General features: G+C 37.9%; 1 protein-coding gene across 1 annotated transcript in view; it reads right to left on the bottom strand.

The window, feature by feature from the left end:
• The window catches only part of LOC148025201 (homeobox protein knotted-1-like 7), a 64,451-nt gene extending 56,124 nt beyond the window's left edge, over positions 1–8,327 (bottom strand). The window contains exons 1-5 of the mRNA XM_087693654.1: positions 7,847–8,327; positions 7,725–7,792; positions 7,498–7,618; positions 7,164–7,405; positions 6,932–7,063 (exon numbers count right to left, since the gene is read on the bottom strand). Coding sequence (XP_087549780.1) covers positions 6,932–7,063; positions 7,164–7,405; positions 7,498–7,618; positions 7,725–7,792; positions 7,847–8,327 — 1,044 coding nt within the window. The remainder of the gene's footprint in view (positions 1–6,931; positions 7,064–7,163; positions 7,406–7,497; positions 7,619–7,724; positions 7,793–7,846) is intronic.
• Between the last annotated feature and the right edge of the window lie 6,989 nt (positions 8,328–15,316).

Raw genomic sequence — 15,316 nt, forward strand, 5'->3', positions numbered from 1 at the left:
GGTTTTCCAATCTTTTGACCTCACTTTTGGGATCGAATCACCAAAATTTACACTCTTATGTATTTCTTCTATGGACCACAATTTTAAAGAGGTCTTGAAATATGATAAACTTCAAGGTTTTTCCCTGTGTGTGTGTGTGTGTGTGTGTGTGTGTGTGTGTGTACACACATATGGGTATTTACATATATCAAAACAGTTGCTATGCTTTTCTAGATATGTAATTATTCTCCCCCTAAAAGCACATCTCAACATATTCATTTTGAGTTTCTTCTAGGAAATTGTGTGTTTTATTTAAGAAAATATCACAAATCAAAGAATTTATAGATAGACCTTGAACACACATAATATAGAGGATCTAGATATGGTGCACACCATAAGTTATTGTACACTACATTAGATCTTGAAAGATGTGAAGAACTAACCACACTTTTAAAGCTTGTAAGGCTTGATATGGAGGACTTGTGGGATAGGGTATCGAAATTTGAGGGGGGGAATGCAAATATCATTTTTGTGAACTTTCATGAATTTAATTTTTGGAAATGACTATTCTCATTCTAATAAGCTTGAGGGATGAGGGCCCAAATGTTTGTGAGGTCCCTAAATTTGTGGGGATTGTTTCTTTATGCATGGGAAGAAAAACATAACACAGAGGATCGTATTTTATGATGGATGGGTGTTTCCATCCATGCATATATGTATATGTTACAAATACACATATAACCACTCATGACACTTATAGAATTTTATTTTCTAAACATGCTTTTATACATCATGACGTTAGAAAGTATGCCCTAAAATCTCACTAGCTAGGCATATAGTTGGAGAAGCTCACCTAAAGAATCTCAAAAAAAGAAATCACCCCCCTAAGAGACTACAAAGTGGTCTCTTTAGTAGGGATGTAACTAGAAGACTATTTGTAAGATGAAAGAAGTTTAGGAACCCTCAATATTTTACCCTTTTGGACCCACACTCGATGCTTCACTACAAGGTGGACTTAGAGTCCACTAATTGGCAAAGTCCATATATCGTATGGGATTCAAAGGTTCCAATCACCAAGAGTTGTCCAACTAAGTACTGAAGGTTACCTCTTATCGTCTAGTTAGGGGTGAATGCCTTACATTCATATTAGAGAAAAAAAATACAATGTTGAAGTATATCTTGAATTATATATAAGCTAACATTTCCAAAATCGATAGATGATTGATGATCTTCTCCTCATTTAGAAAACCAAGGTAAACTTTGGTTATCAATTTGCTAGACGTTGTAATAAGTATCCATCAAACCATTTTCAAGTCTTCAAATTGAGGATATTTGTATTTGGAGTCATATGATTTTGAGTCTCTCATCTAGGTTGAAAAGGAAATGCTTTTGATAAAAGAAGAAAGAAGAGTCTTCTAGTGAAGGTAGGAAAATAAGAGAAACTAATTTGCAAAAAGAGTTGTGATACTTTACATAAGATAATATCAACCATGTTCTTAATCAAGCATACTAAGTTGAATAGACATGACTAGAACATATATTAGCTTATGAAGTAGTACTTGAGGTTGTTAAATATGGTTGCCATAAAATGTGTGATTATTGAAATATGGGTAAACTTATAGTTAGATTATATCTACCTTTATCTTGGCTTGCAAATAAATTATTCATATTCTCATAGTATCCAAAACAACCTCCTGATTTGAGGGAAGTTCTATTGTAAATTTTACATATTATCTAGAAATTAGTTTTTGCTAGATCAATGCCTTGTCTGTGGAAGTTTAAAATAATATTATTATCAAGTTGATGCAAGTCCCTCCTTTAATGCATAAGGATCTAAGGTGGAGAAGGATATTAAGGTCTAAATAGAGGTCATGGATGTGTAACTTTCCACTAGTACCATTTCTACCAAAATGAGTCCAATCTTCAATGATTTCACCTCAATGGTGGTGTGAAACTTTGGTGAAAACAATGGTCTAAAGATACCAAACCTAAGAGGACATCAATATAGATGAGAAATACAATTATCTAGAACTCCCTCATGTATCCTTAAAGATGAATGAGCTTTTTAGCCTACTGCAATATAAAATTTCACCCTATAATAATCCTACTCAAACTTCATTACCTTGAGAGATTACGCTCCAACATGAAGATTAAATGATGGAGTTTCAAGGTCCAATACTCCCTTAGACCTTAGCTTAGACATGATGAGACCTACACCCTTAGAAGATGCACTCATCAAAATTCAACCACTCGTTAAAATGATGAATTCCCATGCAATATATCCCCATAGAAGACAAAACCTTGAATCTTATCTGGAAGAAGATCATTCAATGAAATTCAATATGGATCAAATCTCAAGTTTATTCTCTCTGGGGCAAAGGAGGAGGAGGGGTAGAACGGCATCACTCATAAATTTTCACCCCATAAGAATCCTACTTAAATTTCATTACCTTGAGAGATCACACTCTATTATGATAATTAAATGACATGTGACAAGAGTTTATCAAGGTCCCAATATTGCCCTAGACCTTAGCCTAGACATGATGAGACCTACATCTTTGGAAGAAGCACTCATCAAAAGTCTACCACTCATCAAACAGATTAATGTCCATTCAATATAACCCACAGAAGAGAAAACCTTGAATCCTATTGAAAAATATCATTCTATGAAACAAAGGATGGATTGAATCTCAAGATTATTTTCTTGAGGGGGGAGGGGGGAGGGAGTGAAGGGGTCACTCATAAATATCTAAGCATATCACGTGGGTTTAAAAGGAGGAATTCACCAATTGTATAGAATTGGGTGTGTTTTATTACAAGAAAAATCAAAGTTAAGGGTATTTCTAAATAAGCCTAGAATGCATGTGATATAAAGGGTTACATATAATGAACCTCTTGAGATTATTCTATGGAGGGAGCAAAGAACTCGCCTAGGAGAAGATTTGCTTGTTTCCATTGCAATGAGCAAGGTCATTTTCAAAGAAGAACAATGATATTTACCAAAGTGACTAGATGGGATGTGAAAATGTTGCTTCTATTGGAGTGTAAAAGAACGCACAAGCATCCCTTGCTTCCAAGAAAGAACAAATGAGCCACTAATTTAAAAGCCCATTTAAGCACAATAGTTGTGGCTAAGTTTGATGGAAGCAAGGGTTGATGATCTTGTATGGAGGATTTTTAAAGAAATTAGAGCTTGAGAGAGTTTGTTCTTGTAGGGCAACCTCTTTTTTTAAGGAGGAAGATGAAATGCATATAGCTTACATTGTACTTTTTGTCCCTTCAGTCAAGTGTCATTGTCTAGACACACAAGATTATTCTTATGAGTCAAGCTACCATCTTGGAATCTAATTCACTTGTGTGATAGTCTCTCCTTCTTGTCTATGTTATCATGATTTTTCTTTTTCTCTTCCATTTGCCCTTCCATTCACCATATCCATGCTCTAGATTCATGCATTCTAACATGGTATCAGAGGGCATGGCCCAGCATGGCTACGCCCCAAGGAGGTCAGTCATAAATATATCTATGTATCATGTGAGTTCAACATAAAGAATTTTTAAAATACCATTTTTACACATTTTTTACATATAGAAGAGTCCCATATAAAGGGGTTACTTATAGATGGAATTGAAAAGGGTTATGTTTTATTAAGGGAAAATTCATTGATAAGGATATTTATAAATCGGTCTTGAATACACGTGATATAGATGGTATACATATAGTGAACTACCTAGACTAAGGGGGGGCTAAGCTCATAAAAAATTTCATTAAGCTCCCCTTCATCTTTGGTCAGTTCATTGTCAGCTCATGAGTTCATTTCTTACTCCAACTCCACTCTTTTCTTCATGGCAGCCATAGCTAGCCTGCACCTACCCTAGTTGGAGCTTTCAAATCTCTCAAACTAGGGCATATCTCACTGAACTTTCCTCTGTGGACCTCTTTCTCTACTTAGGAGGAAACTTCTTGTCACTTCAAATATCAAAATTTTCCTTCTTTGAGCTTAGCATTACATGAATTCATCATCAATGCATGTTCAACACCTGCGCATATTCCTACGGCCTGCTCTCTTTGCACGCAATGTGATTGTCAATGAGCTCATAGGGAAACTGAACCTCCATACCTAAGATCTCTCCAATCAAACGGTTTTCAAAATGGTCATCTCTGTGAGTTGCAATCAGTGAAAAACCAAGCCCTTGTCCTGAAACCCTAAACAAGAAGCTACAACCATTTGGGTTGAAGCTCATAAAACACTTCATTTTGTCACTCCTCTTGGATCATTCAAGTGTTTGTCACTCTAATTTGGTGCTCCACTCAGTTCCCAATACTTCAAATTAGTAAGGAGGGGAGAAATCATCTCAACATCAAGTTCTTCAAAGCATAGTATCTTTTGATACTCATTTTAGTGCTTCCTATCAAGGACAAGGAATACATACTGCTATCAAACATCCAAAGGCTCTGCAAACTCAAGCGATCATTGTAGAGGATTTTGATGCTACAAATGGCATTGTTGATGTCAAAAATGAATTGAAAGAAGAGTTACTTAAAGTTGATATTGAAATAACGGATGACAAGTTTATTGAAGCAAGCATTGACACATCCAAGAACAGCTCATTTGCTAGTTTTACTTCAGTTCTTGCAATGACACACATGAAAATTTTAATGTGGAATGCCCAATTGATTGAATCCCCTTGTACTAAGCCTCAATCTCATTGTAAAGGAATAGACACTACCCAAGTATACTTGCGGTAAGACCTTGTTGAAAATGTTTGAACTTGAGAAAATAGCCAAATTCAATGGTGAAGGCTTTCACACCTAGAAAGAAAAGACAATGTACCATCTCATGAGAAAAGACCTCTGGGATCTAGTTGAGGATGATATAGGTGATGCAGATGGCAAGAAGGAAGATGATGAAGACGGGTTAAACAAGTCTAGTTTTAGAGAAAAGAGTGGAAAAAGATGAACAGTGAGGCTCTAGGCATCATTGCTTTGGGACTATCTGATGATGTATTGCACCATATCTTTGATATCATTTTTTAACTAATTTTTTTCATTTATTTAGATAAAAGTTTTGATATTTCTAATTGATGGGTTCGGACTGATCACAATTAGTGAGAATTGATCTTATATTCATTTCTAATCCACATAAATCCTAGAATCACAACAAAATCTCCAAAATTTATCATTTCTATGAAATGACTAGGCTACCTATGAGCTAGTCTGCTGGGCCATGTCATCATGTAAGGGGGGGGGAGAAAGCCAACAAGTGTAGGAACTCATCATTTGAGGGGGAGTGTTGAAAGATATGGCAAATGATGTATGCTCTAGGAAGAGATTCTTCATATCCCATAAGCACAGTGATGAGAATGGAACAACCCAAAGGCTACAAAAGCATAGACTTGGTTGTTATTTCAATGCAATGTCATTGTACTTTTTGTCCCTTGAGTCTTACTGTCATTGTCTGCGCACACAACATTGTGTTTATGAGTCCAAGCTTCCATCTTGGAACCTAATTCACTTGTGTGACAATTAGTCCTTCTTGTCTATGTTATCATGAGTCTTCTCTTTCTCTTCTATCCGCCACCATAGCCATGCTCTAGATCCATGCATCCTAACATCCTAGTGATTCCTTTAGTGGGGATGAAGGGTTAGGTGTTGGCAAAAACATTACCAACTAGCTCAGTGCCTTTTTAGCCACCTAGGATGAGATATGATCCCTTGTGGTATACCTGATGAGAGACAACAAGACTAGACTACAGCTAATAGTGAATTAATTTTTTTTACCTGATGAAATCAATGTTAATGAATAACTCTTTAGCTATTATTTATAAAGAAAATGTTTTGGATTATTAGTTGGTATGTCATGCTTACATGAATGGTTTTATGAACTTGTGTAATACATTAATCAAGAAGGCTAATTAGTTATATATGTCAAAATTGTATGGCAACATAAATTGTTTAGATAACAAAAGCTTGCTAGATGAGTGGGTGGAAAGGGGGTGGATGATGATCTCAACATTTGAATTCTATGAATAAGTGGATTCAATTAGTCTAATATAATTTTAGGTTATTATTTAATACTACCCTACAAGGTAGGACATTATTTTAGGACAATGTAGTGTAACTATGTTATAAGAAAGGGGTTCATACATCCCTCCCATTCATTTACACTCTCATTCAACTAAGTAAAGTGTTGTTTACTCTTGTCTTTTAGAGATTGCCAATAGCCAATCTCTTTCAAAGAGTTGCTAGATTAAGATTGACCTTCAAAGTTTAGGTGTACCCTCAGGTTGTAGCCCTTTGGATTAAGATTTGATGCGTCATCACCATACGGTATACTCAAAGTTCACTCAATCAACTAGATCCATGCATCTTATGCAACCAAAATGGTGTTGTTTATATCTAAGAAGTTTTTACAACATTATTAAATGTTGCCTCCCTTAACTTTGCTAGAAATTGGTATCTTTTTCCTTTGGGTGACAACACACACACACACACATGTTTTGAATTGCGAGAGCGGGAATGGGGTGAATTTTGGGTATCGACATAGTGTAACATGTGAAGCTACTTTAAGTGTTTTGTTAAAGGTAATTATAGACATAGATGACCTTACTAAGACTACCATCTCTTGTGATAAAGAACTGCTCTTCAATAACTAAGGACCGCAAGATCTACCATGTCTTGGGAAGATGTGTGGTACGTATCTCTACTGAATATCTCTAGACGAATTAACAGCTTACCCTAAGCTTGGACGGCGAATTAACCCCTACCCTAATGGTTGAAAAGAGGATACTTAATATCAAAACGACTTTTAATGCAAACACGAAAGCTGGAGGCACAAACATGCAAGAAAACGTCTGAATGCTTGCATTTGAAACAGCATGCATTTCCCAGGCGGCCTTGGTTTCTCATTATTTTGATTCAATGATGATATAATTTCCAGAGTACGAGACTTACTGTTGGATATGGCCACTGGGAATGTGATTTCCACCAGTGCTTGAGAAGTGAAGTAGTCGAAACGGGAAGCTTACCAGCCCGCCTCTTCCTCACGATCTCATCCCTCATACCAGCCAGTCTACTGCGATAATTCTGCTATACAATCAAAATAACAGATTATGATTAGCGCGGAGATACATATGCGTACCGCATAGAAGTGGTTAGCCCGTCTAAAACAGAAGTGTTTCCATGCCTGTTTGAGCTCCATCTTTAATTCTTTCCTTATGCTCTCCGCGAGCCTCCTCTCGTCATCGGTGGGAAGCAAGGAGTCAATTAGTCCGCTGGTGTTGGGCTGCGTGCGATGAATTGCATGAATAAAGGAGCTGTCTTCGTTACAAGTATTCCTGCATTCGATCTCTTCGTCAGCGAGTAACTCATCCTCATCGTCGGACATCATCAAAGCCTGGCTAATTTCCGTCTCAACCGCCTCTGGCCCTGCAGTACGAGTGATATAACGAGCACGAACATTTGGCTTCATTACACGAGTAATCGCAACGAATCAGATGAATGACGTAAGTGCCACGTACCGGCAACAGCGAAGAAGGCTTGCCGGAGGTCGGCTAGAGCGGTGAGGGCCTCGGTGACATGGACGTGCATGTGGTCGCGGAGCTGCTCTCTGAAAGTTTGGAGCAGCAAGATGTAGCTCACCTAGGAAAAAACACAGAGAGAGAGAGAGGCCCAGGGGGCGATTAAGTCTAACAGCTTTCAAGAGGTTAAATAAACAAAGTTCTATGATGCCCGATAAGATAAGTACCATGAAGTGGTCGATGTGCTCTTCGTCGGGAGATGGCGGAGTGTCGTAATTGCATGATCGCCTGGCCGCTCTCTCATGCCAGCTCTTCCTGTCGATCTGCACATTTCTCATAAGCTGATCACCATCATCATCCCTCGTATTGCTCTGGCCCAGTATTGTACGCTCGTCGTTAGCGCCCACGGCAAGGCACGCCACGTGGGCTTCCAGAAGAGTCGCGAAAAGCGGGTGCGACACGATGTGTCCATCTTGGGCATGCTTCATCCACTGATAATCATCCTCACTGCCTGCAATAACTGAGGGGTTTTGGTTCATACTTCTGCTCTTCATATCAGGAATTAGGTTATCAGTGTTCACTGTTCGGCGGCTCATTCCATACTGTGTGTGAGAATCTTCGAACAGATAAGTGCCGGCCTGATTTCGCTCTCTGTGACTGAGATTATTAATGTTCCAAGGCAAGACGTCTGATCTGGAAGCAAAACTAGCTGAAGCGGGTCGAAGATCAAGGCTGCTCCTTGGCGGCGCATTGCCGTAATTCATACACTGATACATTGTAGAATTCGTCTTGTCGTGATCATGCCGTGAATATCCTGCTGCATGCGACATCGTATTCACGCAAGTCTTCAAACGCTTGCCCAAATTACAGTCTCTGGGATCTTCCATGATACTAAGTGTGAGCGACAGCTAGCGCTTAAACAATGGTCCGCCAAGCTGGGCTCAACAAAGAAAGCTACTTCAATTAGGGATGCCAACTATGAACCTGAAAGGACGATCACGATATAGCCATGCCATGCCTTTTACGCACAGAGAGAGAGAGAGAGAGCCTGCTGTCTGATCAGAGGCTAGGTTCGTCCTAAATCTGTCAATGTCCTAAAAGCATAGTACAATTATGAGAAGACAGTGGTCGTCACCTTCACATTGACAATAACAACCACGGTACCACCATATCGTTTACGCGTATCAAAATTATCCTAACATGATTGATCGACATGACTCTTACTCTATTAACTGTAGCAAATACTAAGATCGAACGTATGGACAGAGAATACAACTGCTTTCTTATTTCAACTACACAAAACATCAAAGTTCAAACTGCATTCCCTTCTTATTACCTATCAATCCACGGGTAGAAGTCCTTTCGCAAACAATGACCTCTCTCACGACATGCCCATGCATGCTCCATGGACGGTCGTACTACCCCTCAAGACCCCCTCCTTACAGGCTACAACGCACACCTTTTTGGATGCATTCATGTGTATGTGAGCTCTAGCCATCACTATTATATAGACGCGCCCTAGTTGATCATATAGATGAATGTATATGTGAGCTTTCATGCAAAGGCCACATCGAGAATTTCAATTTAAGCTGGATCCTTTCGTTGCATTTAAAGCTAACTTTCACATCCTTGCAATGGCCCTTAGGACACCTTTGTACATTGATCAAATAATCCATACACAAGGAACTATAGACACAAAATTAGATAGGAAATAGACCTATATTTGGTAAATGTACAAATTTTCCTAGTTAATACCTAGGGGATTTTTTATTGAAACTAGGTTTTTAAATTTACTAGATGATTTCACATTAACTAGTAAAATAAGGTTTTAGATGGTGAAGTGAGATGACTTTCTATATAACATCCAATGTAGCCATGTTTAGTAGATTAAAATATCAAGTTCTAACTACTAAAATAAGTGTGCATAGTCAATTAGAGCAAATTTGTATAGTCATGCTTACATAACCAAGTAACACGCATCCCAATTCATAGGCTTAACTATTAGCCATATAGAACAATGTCATCTCAAATAAGACAATGTGAATCTACACTCGAAACAAATATGTTTGTATGCATCCAAAATGTACATATACTCTAAGATATGCATTATGCCTCCATATGCAATTGGATTAATTTTAATTCCCACACACATGTCACAAAAGGTCTGTGTCTCTCTGTCTTTGTCTCTCTCTCTCTCTCTGTATCTTTCTCTCTCTGCTCTGTCTATATATTAGGATTTCTGATTCCATTATGTATTGCATTTTGTAAATCATCAATGGGGCGGTCGTCGGACTAGAATTGATGCCAGGAGGCATATTCCACGGTGGATTCCGTGCCACGGTGGATTCCGTGAGGTTTTACGGTGGATTCTATAAACTTAGATGACTGGGGCTCATACACAAAGAGGATTCTTTGTGCGAGAAGTTGATGGGGACGCCTGTTCTTTTCGGGTGTTTCATTAATTTAGTGTGTACATGGGTGATTCCATAGCGGGTGATTCCGCAAAATGCATATTAAATTAATAAACGTTTATGAGTTTAGAGTGCGCACTTGTAATAAATTAAGGTTAGGATTTATTTCTAACCAGTTGATTTATTTATGTAGCTGAAGATTGCTAGGTATTCACTTTTGTCGGTTTAATTGTATTATTTTACTAACGATTGTGAATGCTTCAGTTGATGTGTAGAGATAGCAGCAGTGGCGGAGGAAAGCATTGGAGTCTAGCGAGTATTCGACCTTTGGATTATATTTTGATAGGCGCCACGCCTTTATTTTATTATGTCTATTGAGACATTGATTATTGATTATTATTTTGTATGCGCCTATGCGCACGGATATGTTATTTCTATTTGGACATTGAGATTGGGTGTGCCAGACTCCATGGGCACCGTCCATTAGCTTTATTTTCCTATTTTTGTAGAAAGCAAACTCAAAAGCTAAAAGCTTGTCATATTTTTGTAAATTGAGCTATTATTGAGCATGAAGATGGAAATATACATAAAATACATGCTTTGTGAAGCGCTCACACAAGGCATGGGGGAGATTGAACCCAATTGGTCTCTTGCTTCTTGTCGTTCATGCTTTTACATTGTTTTTTGTGCAAAAAGGTAGAGTTCATTGTTCTTAGGGACCTTCCGGGATTCACTACGTGAGCATTCTGCGACCGATCTGCGCACCAGTGGTATCAGAGCGGAGCTGAGATCAAGAGCTTCCAATCGCTACCAATCTCAGGCGAAGGCGGAGCTCCAGGAACGATCGGGCTCTACAGTCAATCTCGTCGCGAACCGTCAATACAGGCAGACTTTTGGCGATCAAGAACCCCTGTTTCTACTGTCAGATCGCGAAGGACCAGGCTCTGTAGGCGGAGGACCACGCATCCATCTCCTTCATCAAGTCGTGGAAAAACCAGAGATAAGCTTCATTAGTTTTCTCATTACTTCTTTCAAAAAGCTTAAGAGAAAGCTTAAGAAGCTTAATAAGCTTCATAATTTCACATCGACTGTAAGAGGAGCTTCCGATTTTTTCACGCGGCGAAAAAAACGGCCCCCCCCCACGAAATTGCACCGTGCTGTCACTTAAGCTTAAGCTTAAGCTATTAAGCTTAAGACTCTAAGCTTTCTGCAAGTTACACAGGGCAACAAAGTCGACAAACTCCAGGTCCTGCACCGCAAAAGTCAAGTTCTGCAAGTCAAGTGGAATCAAGTCTTGCAAGTTCATCAAGTCGGCCTAAGTTCTGCAAGTCTGTAACTCTGTAAGTCGGCTAAGTCTACAACTCTGCAAGTCAGACTAGTCAACTAGAGTCAGAACTGACTAGTGCTCAAAACTCCTAGAAGGCTTGTTCCTATGCAAAAACTCTGAACTGGAAAGTTGTTCGTGGCAAGGTGTTCTACCTATCTACAGGTTCGCTGAAGTATTTTGAGCAAACGAAGACGGAAATATTGCAGATTTTCTGAAAATTTGAGAAAGAAATACCCAAAAATACATAGCCTTATAACCCCGAATTTGAGCTACGCTCATCCCGCTAACCTGATTTTCTAAAGAATTCAATTCCAATTTTAGAAGGTTTAATCCAGGTCGATTTTCATCACCATCTTTCCGCAAGAATTGGGCTAAACCACCTACATTACCATCCAATGTCAATCCAAATCCAAAGCCTATTCCACAAGCAAATCCAAATGTACCCAGACTTCCAGCCATTGCAAATAATGTAACCAAAGCCAAGCCAATAGTATGCTATAACTGTCACCAGCCAGGGCATCTCGCAGCAAATTGTCATTCAAAGAAGCCACCAGCACATATTAACTATCTTGGAGCCATGGATGAAGACGAGCATGAGGATATGCTAGATTTCACTGAAGATGAGGATGATCCTACTACTACTTCCGACACTTTACCAGGTATGCCTACTCCACATTCATTATTGACTATGAAATGTATGGTGCATGGAAATGAAAGAACTATTTTGCATGATGACGGTAGTACTCATGACTTTATTTCAGCAAAATTGGTAAAAGAATTGAAATTACATACTGTACCTATGCATTATCGCATAAAAGCTGCATTTTTAGGCACTAGGTACAATGGCACACAAGAAGTACAAGATTTAGATATTCAAATTGGTTCATATATTGAAAGAAGAAATTTCTTAGTTATCCCATTACAGTCAAGCGACATTATTTTAGGAATGCCTTGGAGACACCAGCATAATCCAAATATAGATTATTCGACGTACACAATGCATATTAATTTTCAAGGAAAATCTATTATATTATATGGTATGCATGCATCTAATATTTTTCCACTGCTTTCGCATACTCAAGCAAAACGTGCATTACGCAAGAGTACTAAATCATATCTCATTTGGGTGAATGAATTGCACGCAAAGGAAAATCATATGCATCCTAGACATAAGGAATTTCTTGCATATTTTAAGGACTGTTTTGCAGAAGACCTACCACCAGGTTTACCACCTTCACGTCCAGAAGACCATAAGATTGATTTAATTCCTGGCACACAACCACCTTGCAAAGCACCATATAGGCACAATCAAATAGAGCAAAAAGAAATCCAGAGTCAAGTTGAAGAATTACTAAATAGAGGCTTAATTCGACCTAGCAGTTCTCCATTTGGTGCACCTATACTCTTAGTCAAGAAAAAGAATAATACTTATCATATGTGTATTGACTACTGAGCATTAAATAAGATCACTGTTAAGAATAGGTATCCTATACCTAGAGTTGATGACCTTATGGACAAACTGCAAGGATCTTCTATATTTAGTAAAATTGACCTTAAATCTGGATATCATCAGGTGAGGCTAGATAGAACTGACATATTTAAGACTGCATTCAGAACACAGTCTGGCCATTACGAATTCTTAGTCATGCCATTCGGATTGACTAATGCACCTGCTACTTTCAGTAGAATGATGAACCGTATCTTTTTGAAATATCAATATTGTGTGATTGTTTTCTTTGATGATATTTTGGTGTTTAGTCAAAGTGAAAAAGAGCATTATGAGCATTTGTCATTAGTTTTTCAATTACTGAAAGAAAATCAATTGTTTGCAAATCCTGAAAAGAGTGAATTCTTTAAAACAGAAATTGAGTATTTGGGTCATATTGTATCAAAAGAAGAAATTAAAGTCGATCCTAAGAAAATTGATGCAATATTGCATTGGCCTATTCCTAAAAATGTGCATGAATTATGCTCATTCCTTGGTCTTGCTAGTTTCTATAGGAAGTTTGTACGTAATTTTTCATTACTTGCTTTACCATTAACCAAACTTCTTAAGAAAGGAATTGTTTATCAATGGACTGAAACTCAGCAAAAATTCTTTGACTTACTGAAACGTGCATTAACCAATGCCCCTGTTCTACAATTGCCTGACTTTAATAGACAATTCTTTCTAGTTGTGACCGATGCTAGCGGATCAGGAATAGGAGCCGTACTAATGCAAGACAATCATCCAATAGCATATTCTAGTTCTAAGCTGGAACCCTCTGAGCTGAAATATTCCACTTATGACAAAGAACTATTAGCAGTTGTACAAGCATTAAAACAGTGGAAGCACTATTTAATGGGTTCAGAATTCATGATAAAGACCGACCAGCAAAGCATTAGACATCTACTTAGCCAACCCCAAATTTCCGACCGTCATATCAAATGGGCTTCCTTCATTCAAAGTTTTCATCCTATCATTCAATACCAACCTGGAAAAGAAAATGTAGTTGCTGATGCATTGAGTAGAAGACCTGCAATTCATAATATTTCTATCATATCTTTTGATTCTTTGATTGCTATGAAAGATACATATCACCAGGATATTACTTTTTATTCTGATTGGCAAAAGTTAGTTCAAAATAATTTCATTCCTGTTGATTCATTGTCATATAATGATGGATTTATGTTTTTTGAAAAGAGATTGTGTGTTACTATTCCATTCCAATCTTTTATTCTGAATGAAATTCATTGTCCCCCATATCAAGGTCATAGAGGTATCATATCTAGATTACGCATGTTAACTGAAGATTTTTATTGGCCGCATATGGATGCAGATGTATCTAATTTCGTTTCTGAATGTTTGATTTGTCAAAGAATAAAGAGACATCATGGTAAACAGTATGGATTACTAATGCCTTTGTCTATTCCATCTAAACCTTGGGAACATATTTCTATGGATTTCATTACTGGTTTACCAAATACTAAGTCTAATCATGACATGATTTGGACAATTGTAGATAGATTTAGTAAGCAAGCATATTTCATTCCATGTAAGAAAACTTTAACAGCATCACAAGCAGCACAGTTATTTTTGAAAACTGTTTTTACTAACCATGGATTGCCAAAAGTGATTATTTCAGATCGTGATTCTAGATTTTGTAACAATTTTTGGATTACACTGTTTGCAAATCTAGGCACAAAGATTGATTTCTCATCTGCATTTCATCCAAAAACAAATGGACAAACAGAAGCCACAAATAGCACCATTCTAGATCTTTTACATGCATATACTATCTCTAAACCTCAGACATGGGACACTCATTTGCATTTATTACAGTTTGCATATAACAATACACCGCACACATCTACAAAGAAAGCACCTTTTGAAGTCATTTATGGATATAGATTATCTACACCTGTTGCATCTTTGTCTAATAGAATTCAGAGTGTTGATGATATTGCTACTATGCATAAAAGTATTTTTGATGAGGTTAAGGATATGATTGCTAAAGCCCAACAATCATATACCAAACAAGCCAACAAGAAAAGACAAGCCATGAATTTCAAAGTTGATGATTATGTTTGGCTGAGAATAGAAAAGTGTAGACTGCAAAGTGTAGATAGACATCCAGTTGTCAAATTAGCTCCTAGATTCTATGGACCATTTAGAATCATTCATAAGATTAATGATAATGCATTCAAGTTAGAATTGCCATCTCATTGGAAAATTCATAATACCTTCCACATTAGTTTATTGAGACCATTTCGAGGCCAATTACCTATCCACCCTGTTTATGAAAACCCACCTTTATTAGAGGAAGAGACTGAAATACTTGAACCAGAAGCCATCATAGACACTGACTACATGACCACTAGAACTGGCCGAAGGTATTCTAGATATCTAGTAAAATTTAAGAACCATCCCGTAGAGGAAGCACAATGGATACGCTAGAGACTTAAATGCTTTCCCCACTCTGTTAGCTCCACATTGAGCTAATAGCAATTGAGGTCAATTGCTATCCCACCCCGGGGGTATGATGCTAGGAGGCATATTCCACGGTGGATTCCATGCCACGGTGGATTCCGTGAGGTTTTG

Source organism: Lygodium microphyllum, chromosome 15 (assembly GCF_053477565.2).
Source record: "Lygodium microphyllum isolate KBCC chromosome 15, Lygodium_microphyllum_v1.1.10, whole genome shotgun sequence".
In the NCBI taxonomy this organism is placed as follows: Eukaryota; Viridiplantae; Streptophyta; class Polypodiopsida; order Schizaeales; family Lygodiaceae; genus Lygodium; species Lygodium microphyllum.